This window comes from Caloenas nicobarica, chromosome 8, assembly GCF_036013445.1.
Source record: "Caloenas nicobarica isolate bCalNic1 chromosome 8, bCalNic1.hap1, whole genome shotgun sequence".
Classification (NCBI taxonomy): domain Eukaryota; kingdom Metazoa; phylum Chordata; class Aves; order Columbiformes; family Columbidae; genus Caloenas; species Caloenas nicobarica.
The window spans coordinates 3,141,486-3,159,304 of record NC_088252.1 but is presented as its reverse complement, the minus strand read 5'-3'; the positions used below and the strand labels follow the sequence as shown (position 1 = coordinate 3,159,304).

At 60.7% G+C, this 17,819-nt stretch overlaps 2 protein-coding genes across 3 annotated transcripts; one reads left to right on the top strand and one right to left on the bottom strand.

The window, feature by feature from the left end:
* Window positions 1-4,892: 4,892 nt before the first annotated feature.
* On the bottom strand, window positions 4,893-8,005 carry PROCR (protein C receptor). Its single transcript, XM_065640230.1, has 4 exons — window positions 7,895-8,005; window positions 7,533-7,769; window positions 6,151-6,417; window positions 4,893-6,066 (listed from the first exon to the last, which is right to left on the bottom strand). The coding sequence occupies exons 1-4, from the start codon at window positions 7,947-7,949 to the stop codon at window positions 5,954-5,956; spliced, it is 672 nt and encodes a 223-aa protein (XP_065496302.1). The 5' UTR covers window positions 7,950-8,005; the 3' UTR covers window positions 4,893-5,953.
* Window positions 8,006-9,692: 1,687 nt separating this feature from the next.
* Window positions 9,693-17,564, top strand: PFKL (phosphofructokinase, liver type). Of its 2 annotated transcripts, XM_065639600.1 has the most exons (22): window positions 9,693-9,806; window positions 10,739-10,812; window positions 10,910-10,987; window positions 11,093-11,282; window positions 11,435-11,600; window positions 12,284-12,328; window positions 12,410-12,518; window positions 12,816-12,911; window positions 12,991-13,083; window positions 13,451-13,576; window positions 13,671-13,735; window positions 13,828-13,891; window positions 13,981-14,127; window positions 14,243-14,313; window positions 14,430-14,517; window positions 14,629-14,781; window positions 14,877-15,041; window positions 15,244-15,305; window positions 16,201-16,312; window positions 16,393-16,492; window positions 16,625-16,730; window positions 16,823-17,564. In XM_065639600.1, the coding sequence occupies exons 1-22, from the start codon at window positions 9,722-9,724 to the stop codon at window positions 16,968-16,970; spliced, it is 2,343 nt and encodes a 780-aa protein (XP_065495672.1). In that variant the 5' UTR covers window positions 9,693-9,721; the 3' UTR covers window positions 16,971-17,564. The 2 variants fall into 2 exon arrangements, with proteins under 2 accessions (XP_065495672.1, XP_065495671.1); XM_065639599.1 differs by having other exon boundaries at window positions 14,430-14,781.
* The last annotated feature ends 255 nt before the right edge of the window (window positions 17,565-17,819 follow it).

Below are 17,819 nucleotides of genomic sequence, written 5' to 3'. Positions count from 1 at the left end.
ATCTGAGTTGTGAGCTGCTGCAAGGGGCGAAACAAGAGCTCCTCGTACCAGCAGAAGCTCTGGAAGTGCTTGATTTGAACCAAGGGCACCTTTGCCGCTCTGGTTTCCGTCATGAAGCTTTGAGCATCCCCACCAGAGACTCTCATCTCCGCTTAGTAGTAAGTAGTTTGGTTTTTTTTGAGGTAGTTTCTTTTTGCTCTTTGTTGCTTGTTTTTCTACACTGTGAGCTCTTGTAGCTCAGATGTGAGCAGGGAGAGGTGCAGAGCCCGTGCGTTCTGCCCTTGCTCTGGCCACGTCCCACCCAACCCTTCGGCTCCAGCGGAAGCTGCGGCACCGGGAAGGTTTCCTGTTGGATCCTTTGGACGTTTGCTTTGGCAAAGCAAAGCGGGGGCTTCGGGAACAGCTGAGAGAGGCGGCGAGGCAAATTTGGGATGCCAAACGCTTCACCTCGACGCTCATCTTCCTCAAAATCCGTAAGCGTTGGCCATTAATTGAGGCCGCTGCCTTAAGTGTTGCCCATTTGGTGACCAGCTCTTCCCTAGCGTCTGCAGGCAGCTCTGCCCCTGCTTCCCCCTTAGATTTCTAAGAAACCTCAGATTTTAGAGAAACAGCTCTCCCTGTGCCTAGTTCCTGTTATCCCAGCCCCTCAGGGCTCCGTTTGACAACTGCCTTTCTACCTTTTGCTGGCCCACGACCGCTCCGTCAGCGCTCGCCTGCGGCAGTAAAGCCAAAAAGCCGCAATTTTACCCCAAAGTCTCAACTTCTGTGCAGGAGAAGGTGGTGTGACTGCTACCTGCACCCCAAGCAGCCGGCAGTGCGTTTATTTCGGTCGTGAGCGCTTGTTGCTGCCGCTGCTTTTCCTTTCCCTGCTAATTCCTTTCCTTCCTGTGGTTGGTTTTTTTTCGTTGTTTCATTGTGGGTATGAACTCCTGAGAGGCCAGTGCTACGCGGAACAGCAACAACAGCTGCAAAGCCCCGGCTTGTACCAGGGCGAGGAGAAAAACAGCAAAGAAGACCCCAAATCAAGGCAAACAACCCTGTTTCCTTCCATTTTCCTCCCCGTCTCTGTGTGCAGAGCCGTGTCTGCCGCCTCTCCCCGCTTCAGACAAAGCCGCTGGGGTTTCCGCAGCGGCGTCTCCTTCCAACATTTCCACTCATTTTGGCTTTGCTGTTTGCTTAAAGAAAGTTCTGCAGCTTCCAGGGTGTTGGGAGGTGTTTGTCCGGCCGGGGGGACGTGGAAGCTCTTTGGTGGCTGTGACACCCGCTGTCCCCTCTTCCAGTAACCTCAAGCTGGTGTGAGTCGTAGCACACACGGATTCCTTTATTTCGGATAAATGCTTGGGACCAAGCAAGCATCCTGAAGGTGGAGACCTCTGAGCTGGGAATCCTGTCTTAAATTCCAGCTGTTGTGCCTAAATTGGATCGAATAAAGTAATTTCCTGGTCCCCTTTTACCCTGAATCCTTGCACAAGTCAAGGATTGTTGAGGGTTTAGATACAGGCGGTGTTCAGTTCTTCCAGCAAAGCGCTTGTCCTTGAATGTATTTCCAGAAGTCCTTGGTGGCTGGAGAAGGGGATGTTTGGATACATCCTTGCCTGGCTAAAATGAGATCCTGATTTCTGAACTGAAGGGGTTTCATCCCCTCCAGAGGTTGGTGCAAACAGCTCAGAGCTGCTTTTCCACAAATCACCCTGCCCTCATCTGGCCTGGCTGCACCTAAAGCCATATTGCCCATTCCAGACCGGATAGTGAATTTTTGGGGAGTTTCAGCATTGGGTATGTGGGTCTTGAGGAGCAATCTGGCCTGATTTGTTTGTTCCCTGCAGTTTCAGTCATGCAGGGAACAAATCCTGACTGACTTCTTACCACAGCAAGTGGCACTTCTTGCCCAGAGCATCCCTGAGTCCGGGCAGGGGGTGAAAATGTTCCCAAACAGCAATTTCTCCATGGAAATTTCTCCGCAAGCACAGCACAGGCTAGGTGTTTTTTTTCCGAAAAACTTGTTATTTTAAAGCACTTATCTATATCTAAACTTTTCTGTTCCTGAGAGACAGGCAGTGGAGATGGGAGGGGAGAAGTGACGGGTGCCAGGAGAAAATTGCTCTGAGGACACTTAGATTTGCAATGTTCTGAATCACAGATAGTTTGGGTTGAAGGGACCTTCCCAGTGCCACCCCTGCCATGAGCAGGGACATCTTCACCAGCTCAGGTTGCTCAGAGCCCCGTCCAGACTGGCCTGGAATGTGTTTTCCAGCACAGCCCTTTCCTCTGCTGTTCAATATTTCCAGGGACCTGCCCGCTCTCCCATGGGAGCAGGAGGGTGCTAGAAAGCAGATACCCAACAGCCTCCACCCCAAAAATCTTGTTGCTCCAAAAAAAGCATCCTTTGCACAGGGAGAGCAAAAACCCCCTCGCCCCAGCACAGCCGCTGGGTTAAAAAGGATTTCCCGAAGCTGGTGATGCCAGAAACGAAGACATCTGGGGCTGTGGCAAGGTGACGTCAGGGGGAATTCAGAAGAACGAAGCTTGTTTAGTCCAGAACAGCGACGATGCCGCCAGCACACACACCGAGTGCGTCAGGGACGTTCACAAGGATAATCCCATCTTCCTGCTTCCAAACTTCAATCCAGTGCTGCCCGTTTTCCTCATCAACACTGAAACCATCAGCCCCGTTTTTTTCCCTTCCCACCCCAGCAGGTACAGGAGCCCCTCGCTATGTTTTCAGGCGGCTCGTCTGGTCCTTTATCCTCGGGGACGGGCAGGGGACCGCGGCTGCTGGGAGCTGAAGATGCTGTGACAGCGGCCAAAGGCTCCCAGAGGATGTGGCTGGGGACATCGAGCTTGTAGGGACGTGGGCGAAGCGGAAAGCCGATTCCTCGCACATTGGCGTCATCTTATTCACTGGAACAACGTTCAAGGCTTGGGCGTCTTATCTCAGCCCTTATCCCAGGCAGTGATAGCGGAGCCGAGTGATGGAAACCAGGCGGCGCGGGGAAAGCAAAGCCGGGAGAGTTTGGTTTGGTTTGGTTTGGTTTGGGGGAGATGCTGCTTTGGGAGGGCTGGTTAAAGCCAAGTTTGTTGACCCTCATGCAGAAAGCAAAGGGAAAAAAAAAATGAGGAGCAAATTTAAAACAGCCTTGGGTTGACAGGATGTGTGGTTAAGCCCAGGTTGTGATCAAGGTAGAAGAACAACCAAATTTGGGAGAGGATGGGCCACAGATGTGGCCACCGGCCGCTGGAGGGATGGCACATGGAGCAGCGGGGCGGGTGGTGCTGGCCCCGCCATGAGGCAGTTTGGAGTTTTGGGGTGAGGAAGAGAAATTTTGGGGCTATAATGTGCTGGGGGATGGATGCTATTGCCATTCTGGACCTCCCTCCTGCTGTGACTGACACACACACGGCCCCGGGGCGCAGGAAAAAGGCTTTTCCAGAGAACTTTAAAGTGGAGATTTCCTCATCTGTCCAAAACATGACGCGTTTCAGAAGGAAAAAGCAAAACAACCTCCCTGGTTTCTCTGGCCTGGGGCTCTCCCGGGTGCCATCCCTGCTGCCAGCCCGTGTCCGAGGGGATTGTCGCAGCCTCGGGACATCGCTGTCCCATGGGATCTGTGCTCTGCCCTCCCCAGCGGAGCTGCAGCCCGGGGTGGGGGGACTTGGCACGAGAATCGCTGTGGGTCTGGGGACCGCGGTGTGACATCTGCAGAGACGCCCCAAGTCCTAAACCCAGAGCAGAGCCGCCACGCAGATGTTTCTCCTCGCTGGGAAGTGGCTACAAGTGTTTTTATCCCTCCATGGGGATAAAACCTCCTGTGTTTGACCGCCAGCATCGGCCTCGCGTCCCCAGCGCCGTGGCGGGGACAGGCCGTGCTGGGCTGCGGCACAGCCCCGGCCAAGGGCCCAGCGATGACGTCCCCCTGCCTCGTTGTTTTGGATCCTCCGGCGTCTTGGCTGCCATTTCTCTTTACAAAAGAGCCCTCGGAAGGGTGGGGAGCACCCCGGCCCCTGCTCGGGTGGGTGGCCGGTGGCCAAGGTGATGAGATGTCATCTTCGGAGACCTCCAGCTCTCCGACCCCGATGGCATCTTCCCATCCCCTTGCTGTCCTGCAGCTCTTTTCCCGGCTCCCACCCTTGGAGCTGGAAGTGAAGCCAGCAAAGCTCCTCGCTCCTGCGCTGTCCCCAATTTCGGTGGCCCGAGCCGGCTCCTGGCTCATCCCCAGCCCCTGCTGCCCTTGGACCAGCGGAGACGAGCACGAGAGGGGGGTCAGCTCCAAATCTTGGAAGGGAAACGCAGCCAAGAATTTATTATTCATATAACCAAAGTCCAAGTGGGCTGAGAGCAGTTTTTAGCTCAGATGGAGACTGCAGAGGCGGAAAATAAAGCAATGAATGCTGTTGGATGGTGCTAGTAACTCAGCTCTGCGTTTCTTTAGCTGCTCCTTGGAGAGTGGTTTCTTGCTTTGGGGTCCCCGCTGTGTCACCCCAGGTGTCCCCACACTCCCGTGTCCCTCTGGGCAGCACCCGAGAGCACCGAACACATTGATCTGTGCAGAAAAACTGCCCCGTTCCAGCTCGTCCTCAACCTCGGTGCCTCCTGTGAAGATGAGGAAATGAAAAATAGACGAAGCGTCACCGCTTGGCCATTGGAAAGATGACTTAATTGAGTGGAACCGGAGCCGCGGGCAGAGGGACGGGGGCTCAGGAGGCACAAACCCCACCGGCCGCTCTGCAGAGGCCTCGCAAACTCGCCGCACGGCCCCGGGGGTGACACAGGCGCTGGTGACACCGACGAGCCCGCCCGGCACAACCGTGGCCCTGTCACCCGTGTCCCTGTCACCCGTGACGGACCCGCAGCCAAATGAGTGACCAGACACGGTGGGAGAGCTGACGGGGTGGGTTTATTAGGGGACAGCTCCAAGCAGTGTCACTAGGGTGTGACATCCTCCCCCTGGGCATTTATCCACCCCCCCCAACAGGGATAAATATGGGTTTCGATGACCTTTTAACCCTTTTTTGCCTGTTTCTCCTGCCGTTTCCCCCCACACACCCTTCCGCCCCGTTTTTCCAGCCGTGGCTCCACATTCAGGCCCAGCGCATCGCGCCAGCCCGGCGTGGGGACCGTCCCCAGGGCTGGGAGCTGCTGCCGGGGGGTCAGCCCAGCCGGGACGCGGCAGGGAAGCCGCTGGTGGCCTTTGGGAGCAAAGCCCGCGCGGCGGGGGAGATGCAGGGCATGGGGACAAGTGACATGAGTCCACCCCTGTGTCCACGGGGTGATGGTGGGTCCATCCCCTGCCACCATGGGGTGACAGTGAGTCTGTCCCTTGCCAGCACAGGGTGATGGTGGGTCTGTCCCTGCTGCCACCGGGTGATGGTGGGTCCATCCCCTGCCACCATGGGGTGACAGTGACTCTGTCCCTTGTCACCATGGGGTTGCAGTGGTTCCATCCCTGTGTTCACGGGGTGATGGTGGATCCATCCCCTGCCACCATGGGGTGACAGTGACTCTGTCCCTTGTCACCATGGGGCTGCAGTGGTTCCATCCCTGTGTTCACGGGGTGATGGTGGGTCCATCCCCTGCCACCATGGGGTGACAGTGACTCTGTCCCTTGTCACCATGGGGCTGCAGTGGTTCCATCCCTGTGTTCACGGGGTGATGGTGGGTCCATCTCTGCTGCCACAGGGCGATGGTGGGTCCGTCCGTGTCACCACGGGGTGACATGGGTCCATCCTCTGCCACCACAGGGTGACAGTGGGTCTGTCCTCTGCCACCACGCGGTGACATGGGTCTGTCCCTGCCTCTACAGGGTGATGGTGGGTCCGTCCCTGCTGCCACCAGGGGATGGTGGCTCCATCCCCTGCCACCACGGGGTGACGGTGGGTCGGTCCCTGTCTCCATGGGGTGACGGTGGGTCCGTCCCTGTCCCCACGAGGTGCCATGGGATGGCTGCTGGCTCCGCTAGCAGCTCCCCCCCGTGCACAGGAAGATCCCCACGGCCATGCCCAGCAACGCCAAGGTCCCCAGGACCAGGCCCAGCACCAGCGGAGCGTGCGACCGGATCCTCTGCTTTTCTGCAAGAGACGACAGGGACACAGGTGACGACTGAGGCCACCCCTCACGTCACCCTGTCCGCCCCCCCAAGCCCCGGCACGGACCCGTCCCGGTGCTCTGCGCCCGCAGGATGCTGACACAGGTGGTGTTGAGGAAATACTGGAGGTCCTGGGTGGTCTTGGGGTATTTCATCAGCTCCCGCTGGGCGAAGGCGGCCACCGCGTCCTCGCCGGGCCAGCGCCGCTCCCAGGTGGCGTTGGGGACGTGGAAGCTGAGGAAGGCCGTCCCGTTGAGGGTCACCTCGTAGAAGCTGCGGGCCGTGCCGTTGGGGAAGAGCCGGCAGCCCAGGCGGCAGCACAGGCTTTGCGTGTCTGCGGGGACAAGCCGCGCGCCGAGCTGGCGAAGCCTCATCCTCGCACCACCCGACCCACCCGCCCACCCGACAAAGCTTTGTCTTTGCTCCGTTTAACTGCGGCGACGGCTTTTCCAGGGGCTGATTTTCCCCTTCCTCGTCTGCGGTTTGAGAGACGCAGGAGGATTTTTGGCTCAGGGTGAGCGATGCGTCGCTCTCGCCGGAGGATGCGGCACGGGGAACGTGGGGCGAGGGGAGGCGTGTGGGGCTCCCACCGGACACCCCACGGGGAGAAAACCCTCCCTGAGGGCCAGGGAAAGAAATGCAGAGCTGGGGAAAAACTGCTTTGGGGGTAACAAAATAAAAAAGAAGGCAAAACACCCTGTGCACAGGAACATTGGAGGTAGCGGGGCTTGTGGAGCAACACAGGCAGGAACGTGAAATTGTCACCGGCAGCGTCCCATGGAGGCTGTGGGGTGCAGGGGGGTGCAGGCAGGAGGGAGGGAGGGTGGAGGGGTGGGTGCAGGCAGGGTGCATGTGGGGTGCATGTGGGGTGCAGGTGGGGTGCAAGGTGGGTGCAGGCAGGAGGCAGGAGGGATGCATGTGGGGTGCATGTGGGGTGCAGGTGGGGTGCATGTGGGGTGCAGGTGGGGTGCAGGTGGGGTGCAAGGTGGGTGCAGGCAGGAGGCAGGAGGGATGCATGTGGGGTGCATGTGGGGTGCAGGTGGGGTGCATGTGGGGTGCAGGTGAGGTGCAGGTGGGGTGCAAGGTGGGTGCAGGCAGGAGGCAGGAGGGATGCATGTGGGGTGCAGGTGGGGTGCAGGTGGGGTGCAGGTGGGGTGCAGGTGGGGTGCAAGGTGGGTGCAGGCAGGAGGCAGGAGGGATGCATGTGGGGTGCAGGTGGGGTGCCTACACCTCCCCGTCCTCCCAGGCTGCAGCCCCCAGCCCTTTTCCCCAGGGGCAGCAGGAGGCTGAGCATCACCCAGGGTGAGCTCCGGGTGAGAATTTCCCGGCTCCTTTTGCCCGGAGCGAGGTTTCGCACGTGGCCGTGTCCTCGTCCCTTCGCCCAGCTGTCCCCGGAGAGCCAGCTCCCCTCGCCCCATGCACCCCCGTGCCTCCCTGGGTACCACTCACAGTTGATGGGTCTCTCCTTGCTGAAGAGCATGACCAGCTGGCCGAAGTAGAGCAGGTAGGTGGTGACGTCCTCCCGCCGCTGGGCCCAGGCGTCCGGGGGCTCCAGCGGCAGCACCTGGGTGACATTGAGCCCCTCCAGGAGGTGGCTGAGCCGCCCGTCCAGGCTGGCATTCCCCGAAAACTCCGAGCTGCCCTTGGAGACGCGGGTCCGCTGCAGCATGGTGAAGGTGAGCGGGGCTGCGAGAGACACCGCACGTCACCCACCGCCCCGTCCCCTCCTCGTAAAGCCGCGTGTGTGTGTGTGTCCCCAACGCCAACCCCACGTCTCGCCGACCCCACTTGTCAGGGTGTCCTCGCCTTACCCGCCCGCTCTGCCCCGCAGCCCAGGGCCCCGCAGAGCAGCAGCAACCGCAGCATGGTGGGGACGGGGACGGGGACACGGCTGGCCTGGGACAGCGATGGGGACGGGAATGGTGGCCCCCCGGCCGGCCTGGCGGGGAGTTAAGTGGGACCGGGGAGGTGGGGCTGCGGGAGGAGGAGAGCGGGAGCCCGGCCAGGGCTCTCCCATTTCCTCAGCCCGAGCCACCCGCACCCCTTCGCTGCCGGACGGGCCGGGGGTGGCTCCGAGCTGCCACCGAGACCTACGGGACCATATGGCATCAGTGCAGCCTGTGGGGAGCAAGCAGCCGGTGCCTGCCTCAGTTTCCCCATCCCTTGGCTGGGCAGGGGCCCCGTCCCCGCTCCGCCTGGGTGATGCTGGAGGTCGGTGGTGACGCAGCTCTCCAGGAGAAGGGAGGGATGGAGGGGAGCAGCACCACGCTGCACCCACTGGGGCTGAGGACAGACACCCAGCGCCGGTGTTTCCGTAAACACTGATGCGACAGGACCCCCATCCCTGGGAGGATGCGACCCTGGGGATGCAGCATCCCCGTAACCCCCGTAAGGGGCTGGGGGACTGGGACCGAGAAACCCCGATGCTGGGCTCGCCCTGGGTGTTTGGTTTTTAATTCTACCTAAAAGAACTGTAGCAAACAATTCTTTTGCAAATGTAATAGGCTCAGGCGGGATCTCTCAGCAAAGCAATTTTTTTAATAACGATTTTGCAACACCGGGTGTTCTGCCTAAAGGCAGGCACACACAATAGGGCAAAAAGCCCCTGTTTGTATCTCCCAAAAATCCCAGCGGCAATTTCCCTCCCCTGTTCCCCATGGGTTGGTACTTCAGGGTTTACAGACCACCCAACCCTGCCCCAGTTTACATACAATACCCTTCCCCTTATCAATCTATTCAAAATGTGCGCTCCTGGTACTTTGGCTACTCTTCCCCCTAAATTAACTTGTAAATACAGGCACCAGTATGCATACAGGTATCAGTATGTATTCCGGGAAGAGACTGTGTTTTACGTTAAGGATTCACAGTCCGATGTCTCTCGGTCCTTCCCCCGTGCTGGGGTCGGGCGCCAGGTCCTCGGGTATGTAAAAACAACAGCTCTCCGTTAAACGTTCCTTACAGGTGCGGTGCCAGTACATCCCGCCCTGGGCTGTGCCAGTGGGGCGAGCCTGATATTTGAATATACATTTCGTATTTTTCAACGTTTTAATCTATAATTTTGTAAGGAACGTTTAACGAATATATACTGATGCCTGTATGCATACTGCTGCCTGTATTTACAAGTTAATTTAGGGGGAAGAGTAGCCAAAGTACCAGGAATGCAGATTTTAAAGAGATTGATAAGGGGAAGGGCACTGTATGTAAACTGGGGCAGGGTCGGGTGGTCTGTAAACCCTGAAGTACCAACCCATGGGGAACAGGGGAGGGAAATTGCGGCCGGGATTTTGGGGGGCTACAAGCAGGGGCTTTTTGCCCTATTGTGTGTGCCTGCCTTTAGGCAGAACACCCGGTGTTGCAAAATCCTTATTAAAAAAAACCTGCTCTGCTGAGAGATCCCGCCTGAGCCTATTACATTCGCAAAAGAATTGTTTCCCACGGCGCCGCTTTGCCGGCGCGCCGCATGCCGCGATATGTCGCGACATGCGACGGATACGGCGCGCCGGAGGGGCGTGGCCAGGCGGGCGGTGGGCGTGGCCAGGCGGGCGGTGGGCGCGGCCAGGCGGGCGGTGGGCGTGGCCAGGCGGAGGGGGCGTGTCCGGGGGGGCGTGTCCCGCGGTGCCGGTTCCCGGGGCGCAGCGATGGCGGCGGCGGAGCTGGAGCGGCTGCGGATGGCGGGGGCCGGCATGGCCATCGCCGTGCTCACCAGCGGCGGCGACGCGCAAGGTGGGGCCGGCCGGGGGCAGCGGGGCGCGGGGTGAAAGGGGAGCTCGGCCCCGGGCCCGCCCCCGTGGCCGCCCGGTCCAGAGTCCGCGGGGCCTCGGGGTGCGCAGCGGGGACGTGGCCCCGCGTTCCTGCCCTGGGAGCGGGGGACACCCCGCTGCCGTGTGCCCCCCACGGGGGAAGGGTCGGTGCTCCCCATCGCCGTCCCCCCGGGGCAGCCTCTGTTGGAGGTCACCGGCCCCACGGGGGAAGCCCCACGGTCCCCCCGGCAAGGGATAAGCAGCTGTTTTTATTAAAATTAAAATTAATGTTACATCTCGCTAATATTAATAGTATATCTCGCTAATATTAATAGTATATCTCACTAATATTAATATCCTATCTTGCTAATATTAATATCATATCTCGCTAACATTAATAGTATATCTCGCTAATATTAATATCACATCTCGCTAATATTAATATCATATCTCACTAATATTAATAGTATATTTCGCTAATATTAATATCCTATCTTGCTAATATTAATATCATATCTCGCTAATATTAATATAATATCTCACTAATATTAATAGTATATTTTGCTAATATTAATATCCTATCTTGCTAATATTAATATCACATCTCGCTAATATTAATATCACATCTCACTAATATTACATCTCACTAATATTAACATAACATCTCGCTGATATTAATATTACATCTCGCTGATATTAATATTACGTCTCGCTAATATTAATATTACCTCTCGCTCTTGAGCGGCTGCTCCTCTGCAGCTCCCACGCGTGCGGTGAGTTTCCCCGGTCTCAGCCTGCGTGGGCCCCCCCGCCACCTCGAGGGGACACTTCAGGGTCACCTATAGAATCTGGTCCCCTATGGGGCGTGGGCCCCCCCCACCCCGCCCTGCCCCAGATCATGTCTGGCCTTTCCAGGGATGAACGCCGCCGTCCGCGCCGTCACCCGCATGGGGATATACGTGGGAGCCAAGGTGTTCCTCATCTATGAGGTTGGGGCACCCCCCTGCTCCCCATCACAGGTTGGGGGGGAACCACCCCCCCCCCGGTGCCGGGGTACCCCTCACTGTGCCCCCTGCTTCTCCACAGGGCTACGAGGGTCTGGTGGAGGGGGGAGACAACATCAAGCAAGCCAACTGGCTCAGCGTCTCCAACATCATCCAGCTGGTGAGGCTCAACCGTGGCACCCCCAAATCCCACCCCCGTCCCCCAAAACCTGCGTGACGAGGTGTGTGTGTGTGTGTCCCCCCCCTTCCCGTTTCCTCTCCGCAGGGTGGGACGGTGATCGGCAGCGCCCGCTGCAAAGCCTTCACCACGCGCGCCGGGCGGCTGCGGGCCGCCCGCAACCTGGTGGAACACGGCATCACCAACCTGTGCGTCATCGGCGGGGACGGCAGCCTGACGGGCGCCGACATCTTCCGCTCCGAGTGGGGGGGCCTGCTGGACGAGCTGCTCCGAGAGGGTGGGTGACCCCCCCAAAACCCTTGCGAAAGCGTTCAAGGGGTGTTGGGGTCCGTCCATCGCTGGGCTCCTCCGCAGGATCCTTCCCAATGCTGCGGGAGGGACAGGAGGACCCTAAAATAACTGGTGATGCGGCCGTGTCCCCCCAAACAGGGCAGATCAGCGAGGAGGTGGCGCGGCAGAACTCCCGCCTGAACATCGTGGGGCTGGTGGGCTCCATCGACAACGACTTCTGCGGCACCGACATGACCATCGGCACCGACTCGGCGCTGCACCGCATCATGGAGGTGATCGACGCCATCACCACCACGGCACAGAGGTGAGCGCTGGGGGCTGGACCACTCTGAGCATCGCACCCACCCTGACATCGCACCCACCCTGAGAGAGGTTCTCCTGCCCCTCTGCTCTGCCCTGGTGAGACCACATCTGGAATATTGTGTCCAGTGCTGGGCCCCTCAGGTCCAGAAGGACAGGGAACTGCTGGAGAGAGTCCAGCGCAGCCACGAAGATGCTGAAGGGAGTGGAGCATCTCCCGTGTGAGGAAAGGCTGAGGAGCTGGGGCTCTGGAGCTGGAGAAGAGGAGACTGAGGGGTGACTCATTCATGGGGATCAATATGGAAAGGGGGAGTGTCAGGAGGATGGAGCCAGGCTCTTCTGGGTGACAACCAGTGATAGGACAAGGGGCAATGGGTGCAAACTGGAACACAGGAGGTTCCAATTAAAGATGAGAAGAAACTTGTTACCAGTGAGGGTGCCAGAGCCTGGCCCAGGCTGCCCAGGGAGGCTGTGGAGTCTCCTTCTCTGCAGACATTCCAACCCGCCTGGACACCTTCCTGTGTAACCTCATCTGGGTGTTCCTGCTCCGGCGGGGGGATTGCACTGGATGAGCTTGAGAGGTCCCTTCCAACCCCTGACATTCTGGGATTCTGTGTGATTCTGTGACATTGCACCCACCCTGACATCTCACCCACCTTTCTTCTCCTCTCCCCCGTGTCCTTGCAGCCACCAGCGGACCTTCGTGCTGGAGGTGATGGGCCGCCACTGCGGGTAAGCCCTGGGGATGGGGAAGCCCATCGGAGGGACAGGATGGTGGTTTTTGGGGCCGCTACTGTCACTGTGTCCCCCCAGGTACCTGGCACTGGTGTCCGGCTTGGCCTCGGGCGCCGACTGGCTCTTCATCCCCGAGTCCCCTCCGGAGGACGGCTGGGAGGACCTCATGTGCGAGAGGCTCGGGGAGGTGAGCGGGGGCTTGCTACGGTCCCGTCCCCGTTTTGTCCCCGGGGAGTCCCCGCAGGGACCCAGGCTGAGCCCCGCGGCCGCCACCCGACCCCTGCGAAGCTTCGGGAGCTCCGGCCATTGTCCCTGTGAAACGGGGCGCTCAGCCGAGCGCAAATCCAGCCCTGGCACGCCAGGGGCAGCGCCGGCTTGGGGGCTCGGCTGCCCAAAACCTGAGCCCGCCCCCCCGCAGGCAGGGGAAGGATTCTGGGTGAGTTTTGGCTGAGCCCCAGCGGCCGTTTTCCTCCTCCCATGCCAGACGCGCAGCAGAGGGTCGCGCCTCAACATCATCATCATCGCCGAGGGAGCCATCGACCGCAGCGGCAAACCCATCTCCTCCAACTACGTGAAGGACGTAAGCGCCGCCCCGGCCCCCGGTTTGGCCCCCGCGGTGACCGGCGGGTCCCCGGCGTGACGGCCCCTCTGCTCCGCAGCTGGTGGTGAAACGCTTGGGCTTTGACACGCGCGTCACCGTCCTGGGCCACGTGCAGCGCGGAGGGACCCCCTCGGCCTTCGACCGCGTGCTGGTAGGTCCCGGGGAGGGGACACCATGTCGGGGGACACTCTGCAGGAAGGAGCATGGAGCTGGGGAACCCCCCTGTGCCGTCCCCCTGCCTGGCGCGGAGGATTTTTTCAGCTGCGCTGAAGCTCAGACGGCCCCCGCGGGCTGGGTCCTGCTGAACCACGTGCCCGTTTTTCCCCTAATTTGCTGCAAATTTCACGGGTTTGAAAGAAAACCAGCAGCTCTCTGGCTGTAAATCAGGCGCGGAAGCAGCCGCCTGGTTTCCAAGCCCAGGGGAGCGTCGCACCCGGTTGGCACGGGTGTCCCCGGTGTCGGGGGACAGCAGGTGGCCCCGGTGTCAGGGGACAGCGGGTGTCCCTTTCCCTGGGCAGAGCAGCAAGATGGGGATGGAGGCGGTGATGGCGCTGCTGGAGGCCACCCCCGACACCCCCGCCTGCGTGGTCAGCCTCTCGGGGAACCAGTCGGTGCGGCTGCCGCTCATGGAGTGCGTGCAGGTGGTGAGTACCGGGGGGGACGGGCACACGGGCCCGTGGGTGGGGGTCCCGCGAGCGCGGGGGTCACCCTGCTGCACCTCTTCCCCGCCGCCGCAAGACGAAGGATGTGCAGAAGGCCATGGACGAGAAGAGGTTTGAGGAGGCCATCCAGCTGCGTGGGAGGTGAGGATGGGGGGAGACACGGCCGAAAGGACGTGCTGGGGTGGGGGCTTCTCCCTTTGGGTCCCTAGGGCCATGCCGCCTTGTCCTTGCAGGAGCTTTGAGAACAACTGGAACATCTACAAGCTGCTGGCACACCAGAAACCGGCGCAGGAGAAGGTGAGGAGGGACGAGGAGCGGGCAGGGGACACCGTCCCCACCTCGGGGACACGCAGCAAGGTGCCACCCCCGTGTCCCTGTCCCTGCAGAGCCCCTTCAGCCTGGCCATCCTGAACGTGGGTGCCCCCGCCGCCGGCATGAACGCTGCCGTCAGGTCGGCCGTGCGCATCGGCATCTGCCAGGGCCACACCGTCTACGTGGTGAGCGACGGCTTCGAGGGCTTGGCCAAGGGGCAGGTAAGGGGGACGGGGAGCCTGGGTGCCATGGGTTTCACAGGGGGGGTGGGTTTGGGCTTGGAGGGGGGCGGCGGGGTGTTCCCCCTGCCCCAAAACCAAGAGATGCTGCTTGCAGATCCGTGAGGTCGGCTGGCACGACGTGGCGGGCTGGCTGGGACGCGGCGGGTCCATGCTGGGCACCAAGCGGTAAGCACAGCCCTGGGGGGACCGGGGGATGGAGCGGAGGGGACACCGCCGTCCCTGGGTGTTTTGGGGACCCACTGTCCTCACCCTGTTCTCCCTATCTCTCCCCCCCGCCGCAGGACGCTGCCCAAGACCTGCATGGAAAAGATCGTGGAGAACGTGCGGAAATTCAACATCCAGGGGCTGCTGGTCATCGGGGGGTTCGAGGTGCGTGGAAAACCTGTTTTGGCGGGGACCGGGGGGGCTGTCAGCATCCCATGTACCCCTGCTGGGATGCGGATGCGGGGCCAGCACGTCCCCAGCGCTGGGTGTTTGCAGGCGTACGAGGGGGTGCTGCAGCTGGTGGAGGCCCGTGGGCAGTACGAGGAGCTCTGCATCATCATGTGCGTCATCCCCGCCACCATCAGCAACAACGTCCCCGGCACCGACTTCAGCCTGGGCTCGGACACGGCCGTCAACGCGGCCATGGAGGTGAGGACCCGTCACCTTTTGGGAATGATCCAGCATCCCGTCGCAGCCAGGACGGGGTGTCTTGGTGTGACACCCCCCCTTTTCTCCCGGCGCAGAGCTGCGACCGCATCAAGCAGTCGGCCTCGGGCACCAAGCGCCGCGTCTTCATCGTGGAGACGATGGGCGGCTACTGCGGGTACCTGTCGACCGTCACCGGCATCGCGGTGGGCGCCGACGCCGCCTACGTCTACGAGGATCCCTTCACCATCCACGACCTGAAGGTGAGCAGGGCAGGAGCTGCTCGCTGGCAGCAGCGTTTGGGTAAAATAAGAAGGAAAACGGGGAAAGGGAGCGCTCCAGCCAAGCCCCATGAAGCTGCTGGGTGACGTTAGTGGCTCTCAGGTCCAAATGAGAGGAGCAGAAGGACCTGGGATGGCGGCAGAGGACATGGGCACTGCTGCCATCCCGGTGTCTGTCTTGCAGGCCAACGTGGAGCACCTGACAGACAAAATGAAGACAGATATCCAGAGGGGGCTGGTGCTGCGGTGAGTTGGGGAGCGCTGGGGATGTTTGCTGAAAAACCCAGCCCCATGGTGGGGAGTGAGGGGAGTTTGTACCAGCACTGGTGTGGCCAGCAGGCCCAGGGCAGTGACCGTCCTGTGCTGGGCCCTGGGGAGGCCAAACCGCGAACCCTGGGGGCAGTTCTGGGCCCCTCACGCCAAGAAAGGCCTTGAGGTGCTGGAGTGAGTTGAGAGAAGGGAACGGAGCTGGTGAGGGGCTGGAGCACAAGGGTGATGGGAGCGGCTGAGGGAGCTGGGGGTTCAGCTGGAGAACAGGAGCTGAGGGGAGACCTTCTGATCTCTGACCTGCCTGAAAGGAGCTTGGAGCCAGGGGGGTCGGGCTCTGCTCCCCAGGAACAAGCGCCAGGACCAGAGGAAACGGCCTCAAGTTGCGCCAGGGGAGGTTGAGGTTGGATCTGGGGAACAATTTCTTCCCCAAAGGGCTGTGGGGCATTGGAACAGGCTGCCCAGGGCAGTGCTGGAGTCACCATCCCTGGAGGGGTTGGACAGAGGGGGATGAGGTTCTCAGGGACATGGGCTGGCGGAACGGTTGGACTCGATGATCTTGAGGGGCTTTTCCAACCAAAACGATTCTGTGATTCTTTTATTCTATGGAGCTGAGCCCTTCCCACAGCCGGAGGGGGGTCCCTGGGCACAGCGGGGTTTGTCACGGGGGGCACACGGTGTCCTGCCCAGGGATGCCACGCTCAACCAGGGGGACAGTCCTGCCCTAGACACCTCCACTGCCGTCCCCACCCCAGCCCCAGGGTCCAGCTGAGTCTCAGGAAGAACAAACCAGCAAAGAACAAGGAGGATGGAGGGACACCCGGGGATGCCGGGTTACGGAGCGGTCCTCCCACTCCTTCCCTGTGCCCCTCAGCAATGAGAAGTGCCACGAGCACTACACCACCGAGTTCCTCTACAACCTCTACTCCTCCGAGGGCAAAGGCATCTTCGACTGCAGGATTAACGTCCTGGGCCACCTCCAGCAGGTAGGGCTGATGGGGCCACACAGGCCACCGCTGTCCCCGAGAGCCGGCCGAGCTTGTCGTCACCATATCTTTGTCCCCAGGGAGGAGCCCCGACCCCCTTTGACCGCAACTACGGGACCAAGCTGGGGGTGAAGGCGGTGCTGTGGATGTCAGAGAAGCTGCAGGAGGTTTATCGCAAGGGTGAGCCCAGGGCTGGGGGGACCTTGGTGGGGCTGGGGAGGACGCTGGTGACACCCAGCAGCTCCTGCTCCTCCGGGTTTGGCCACTCACCCCGCAGCGAGGTGGCCACGGCGGGTTGTGTCCCCCTCCCAGGCCGCGTGTTTGCCAACTCGGGCGACTCGGCCTGCGTGATCGGGCTCAGGAAGAAGGTGGTGGCCTTCAGCCCCGTGACGGAGCTCAAGAAAGTCACCGATTTTGAGTAAGTCCCCACCCCGACACCCCAGCAGTTCGCCGGGTCCCTCGGGGACATCCTTGGGGACACCTGAGAGCCGTGTCCCCCGCACCGCACAGGCACAGGCTGCCCCAGGAGCAGTGGTGGCTGAACCTGCGGCTGATGCTGAAGATGCTCGCCAACTACCAGATCAGCCTGACCGAGTACATCTCGGGGACCATGGAGCACGTCACCCGCCGCACCCTCAGCATCGAGAAGGGCTTCTAGTCCCGCCAGCCGCAGCCGTAGCCCCCCCCGTCCGCGTCCTCCCTGTCCCCACGTGCTGCTGGGGAGCACCAGGTCCCCCCTGTTCTCAGTAGCCCCTGTAGCTTTGCCACCGACCCCAAAAAATCAGGCAGAGCCTGGTCCTGGCGCCCAAACCAACCCAATCCTGCCCCAAATCACTGCTGCGGGGTCTGCTGTTGCCAGCACCCAGCTGCACAGCCCAGACCCATAATCATCCCTTAATAGTTTATTCTTATTATTTAATGATCGGGTATCTTGACCGCCTGAGCCAACTGCTGCTTCTAGTTGTGCGGGAGGAGCTGAGAGGATGCGGTGCCGTCCCGGGGCGGGTTGGGGATGTCCCAGGGGCTTTCAACTCCATCGTCTGGGGCGTTTGCTTTTTGGGGTGTCTGGAGGGCTCAGCACAGCACACCGGTCCCCGGCCACCTTGCATGCTGCTGGGCTGTGACCGTCACCGCACAGCCGCGGGGGCCGTGCCCGTCATCTCACCGCCGCTCCGTGACCCCCCCATCCCGAATCTCGTCCCATTCATGGCACTGCTCTCCTCCTCTAGAGATAAAACCCGCTGGAGCCAAACCCGCCGCGCGGAGAGTGCTCATTTCGCGCCGAGTCCCCGCGGGGAGGAATTTGGGGACAGACCGGGGGTTAGGATGGGGATGAGCAAAACCGGGCTGTTTGCCGAAGCTGGATTAATGCCGGGCTGGGAGATTTCTCTGCTTCGTGCGCCCTCAAAGCCGGGGAGAGCAGGACCGCAGCCTGTCCCCAGCGAGTGCGAGGTCAGCATCCCTCTGCGGACAGGCTTGGCAATCCCGGAGAAAAATCGCTTCTCCT

Excerpts from the sequence above, each read along its gene's own strand:
- PROCR (XM_065640230.1), bottom strand. The coding sequence starts at position 7,949 with ATGCTGCGGTTGCTGCTGCTCTGCGGGGCCCTGGGCTGCGGGGCAGAG. Across the intron at positions 7,770-7,894 it reads CTGCGGGGCAGAGCGGGCGG|CCCCGCTCACCTTCACCATG; the intron begins GTAAGGCGAGGA and ends TGTCTCTCGCAG. Across the intron at positions 6,067-6,150 it reads GGCGCAGAGCACCGGGACGG|AAAAGCAGAGGATCCGGTCG; the intron begins GTCCGTGCCGGG and ends CGTCTCTTGCAG.
- PFKL (XM_065639599.1), top strand. The coding sequence starts at position 9,722 with ATGGCGGCGGCGGAGCTGGAGCGGCTGCGGATGGCGGGGGCCGGCATG. Across the intron at positions 12,329-12,409 it reads GTGATGGGCCGCCACTGCGG|GTACCTGGCACTGGTGTCCG; the intron begins GTAAGCCCTGGG and ends GTGTCCCCCCAG. Across the intron at positions 12,519-12,815 it reads TGTGCGAGAGGCTCGGGGAG|ACGCGCAGCAGAGGGTCGCG; the intron begins GTGAGCGGGGGC and ends CTCCCATGCCAG.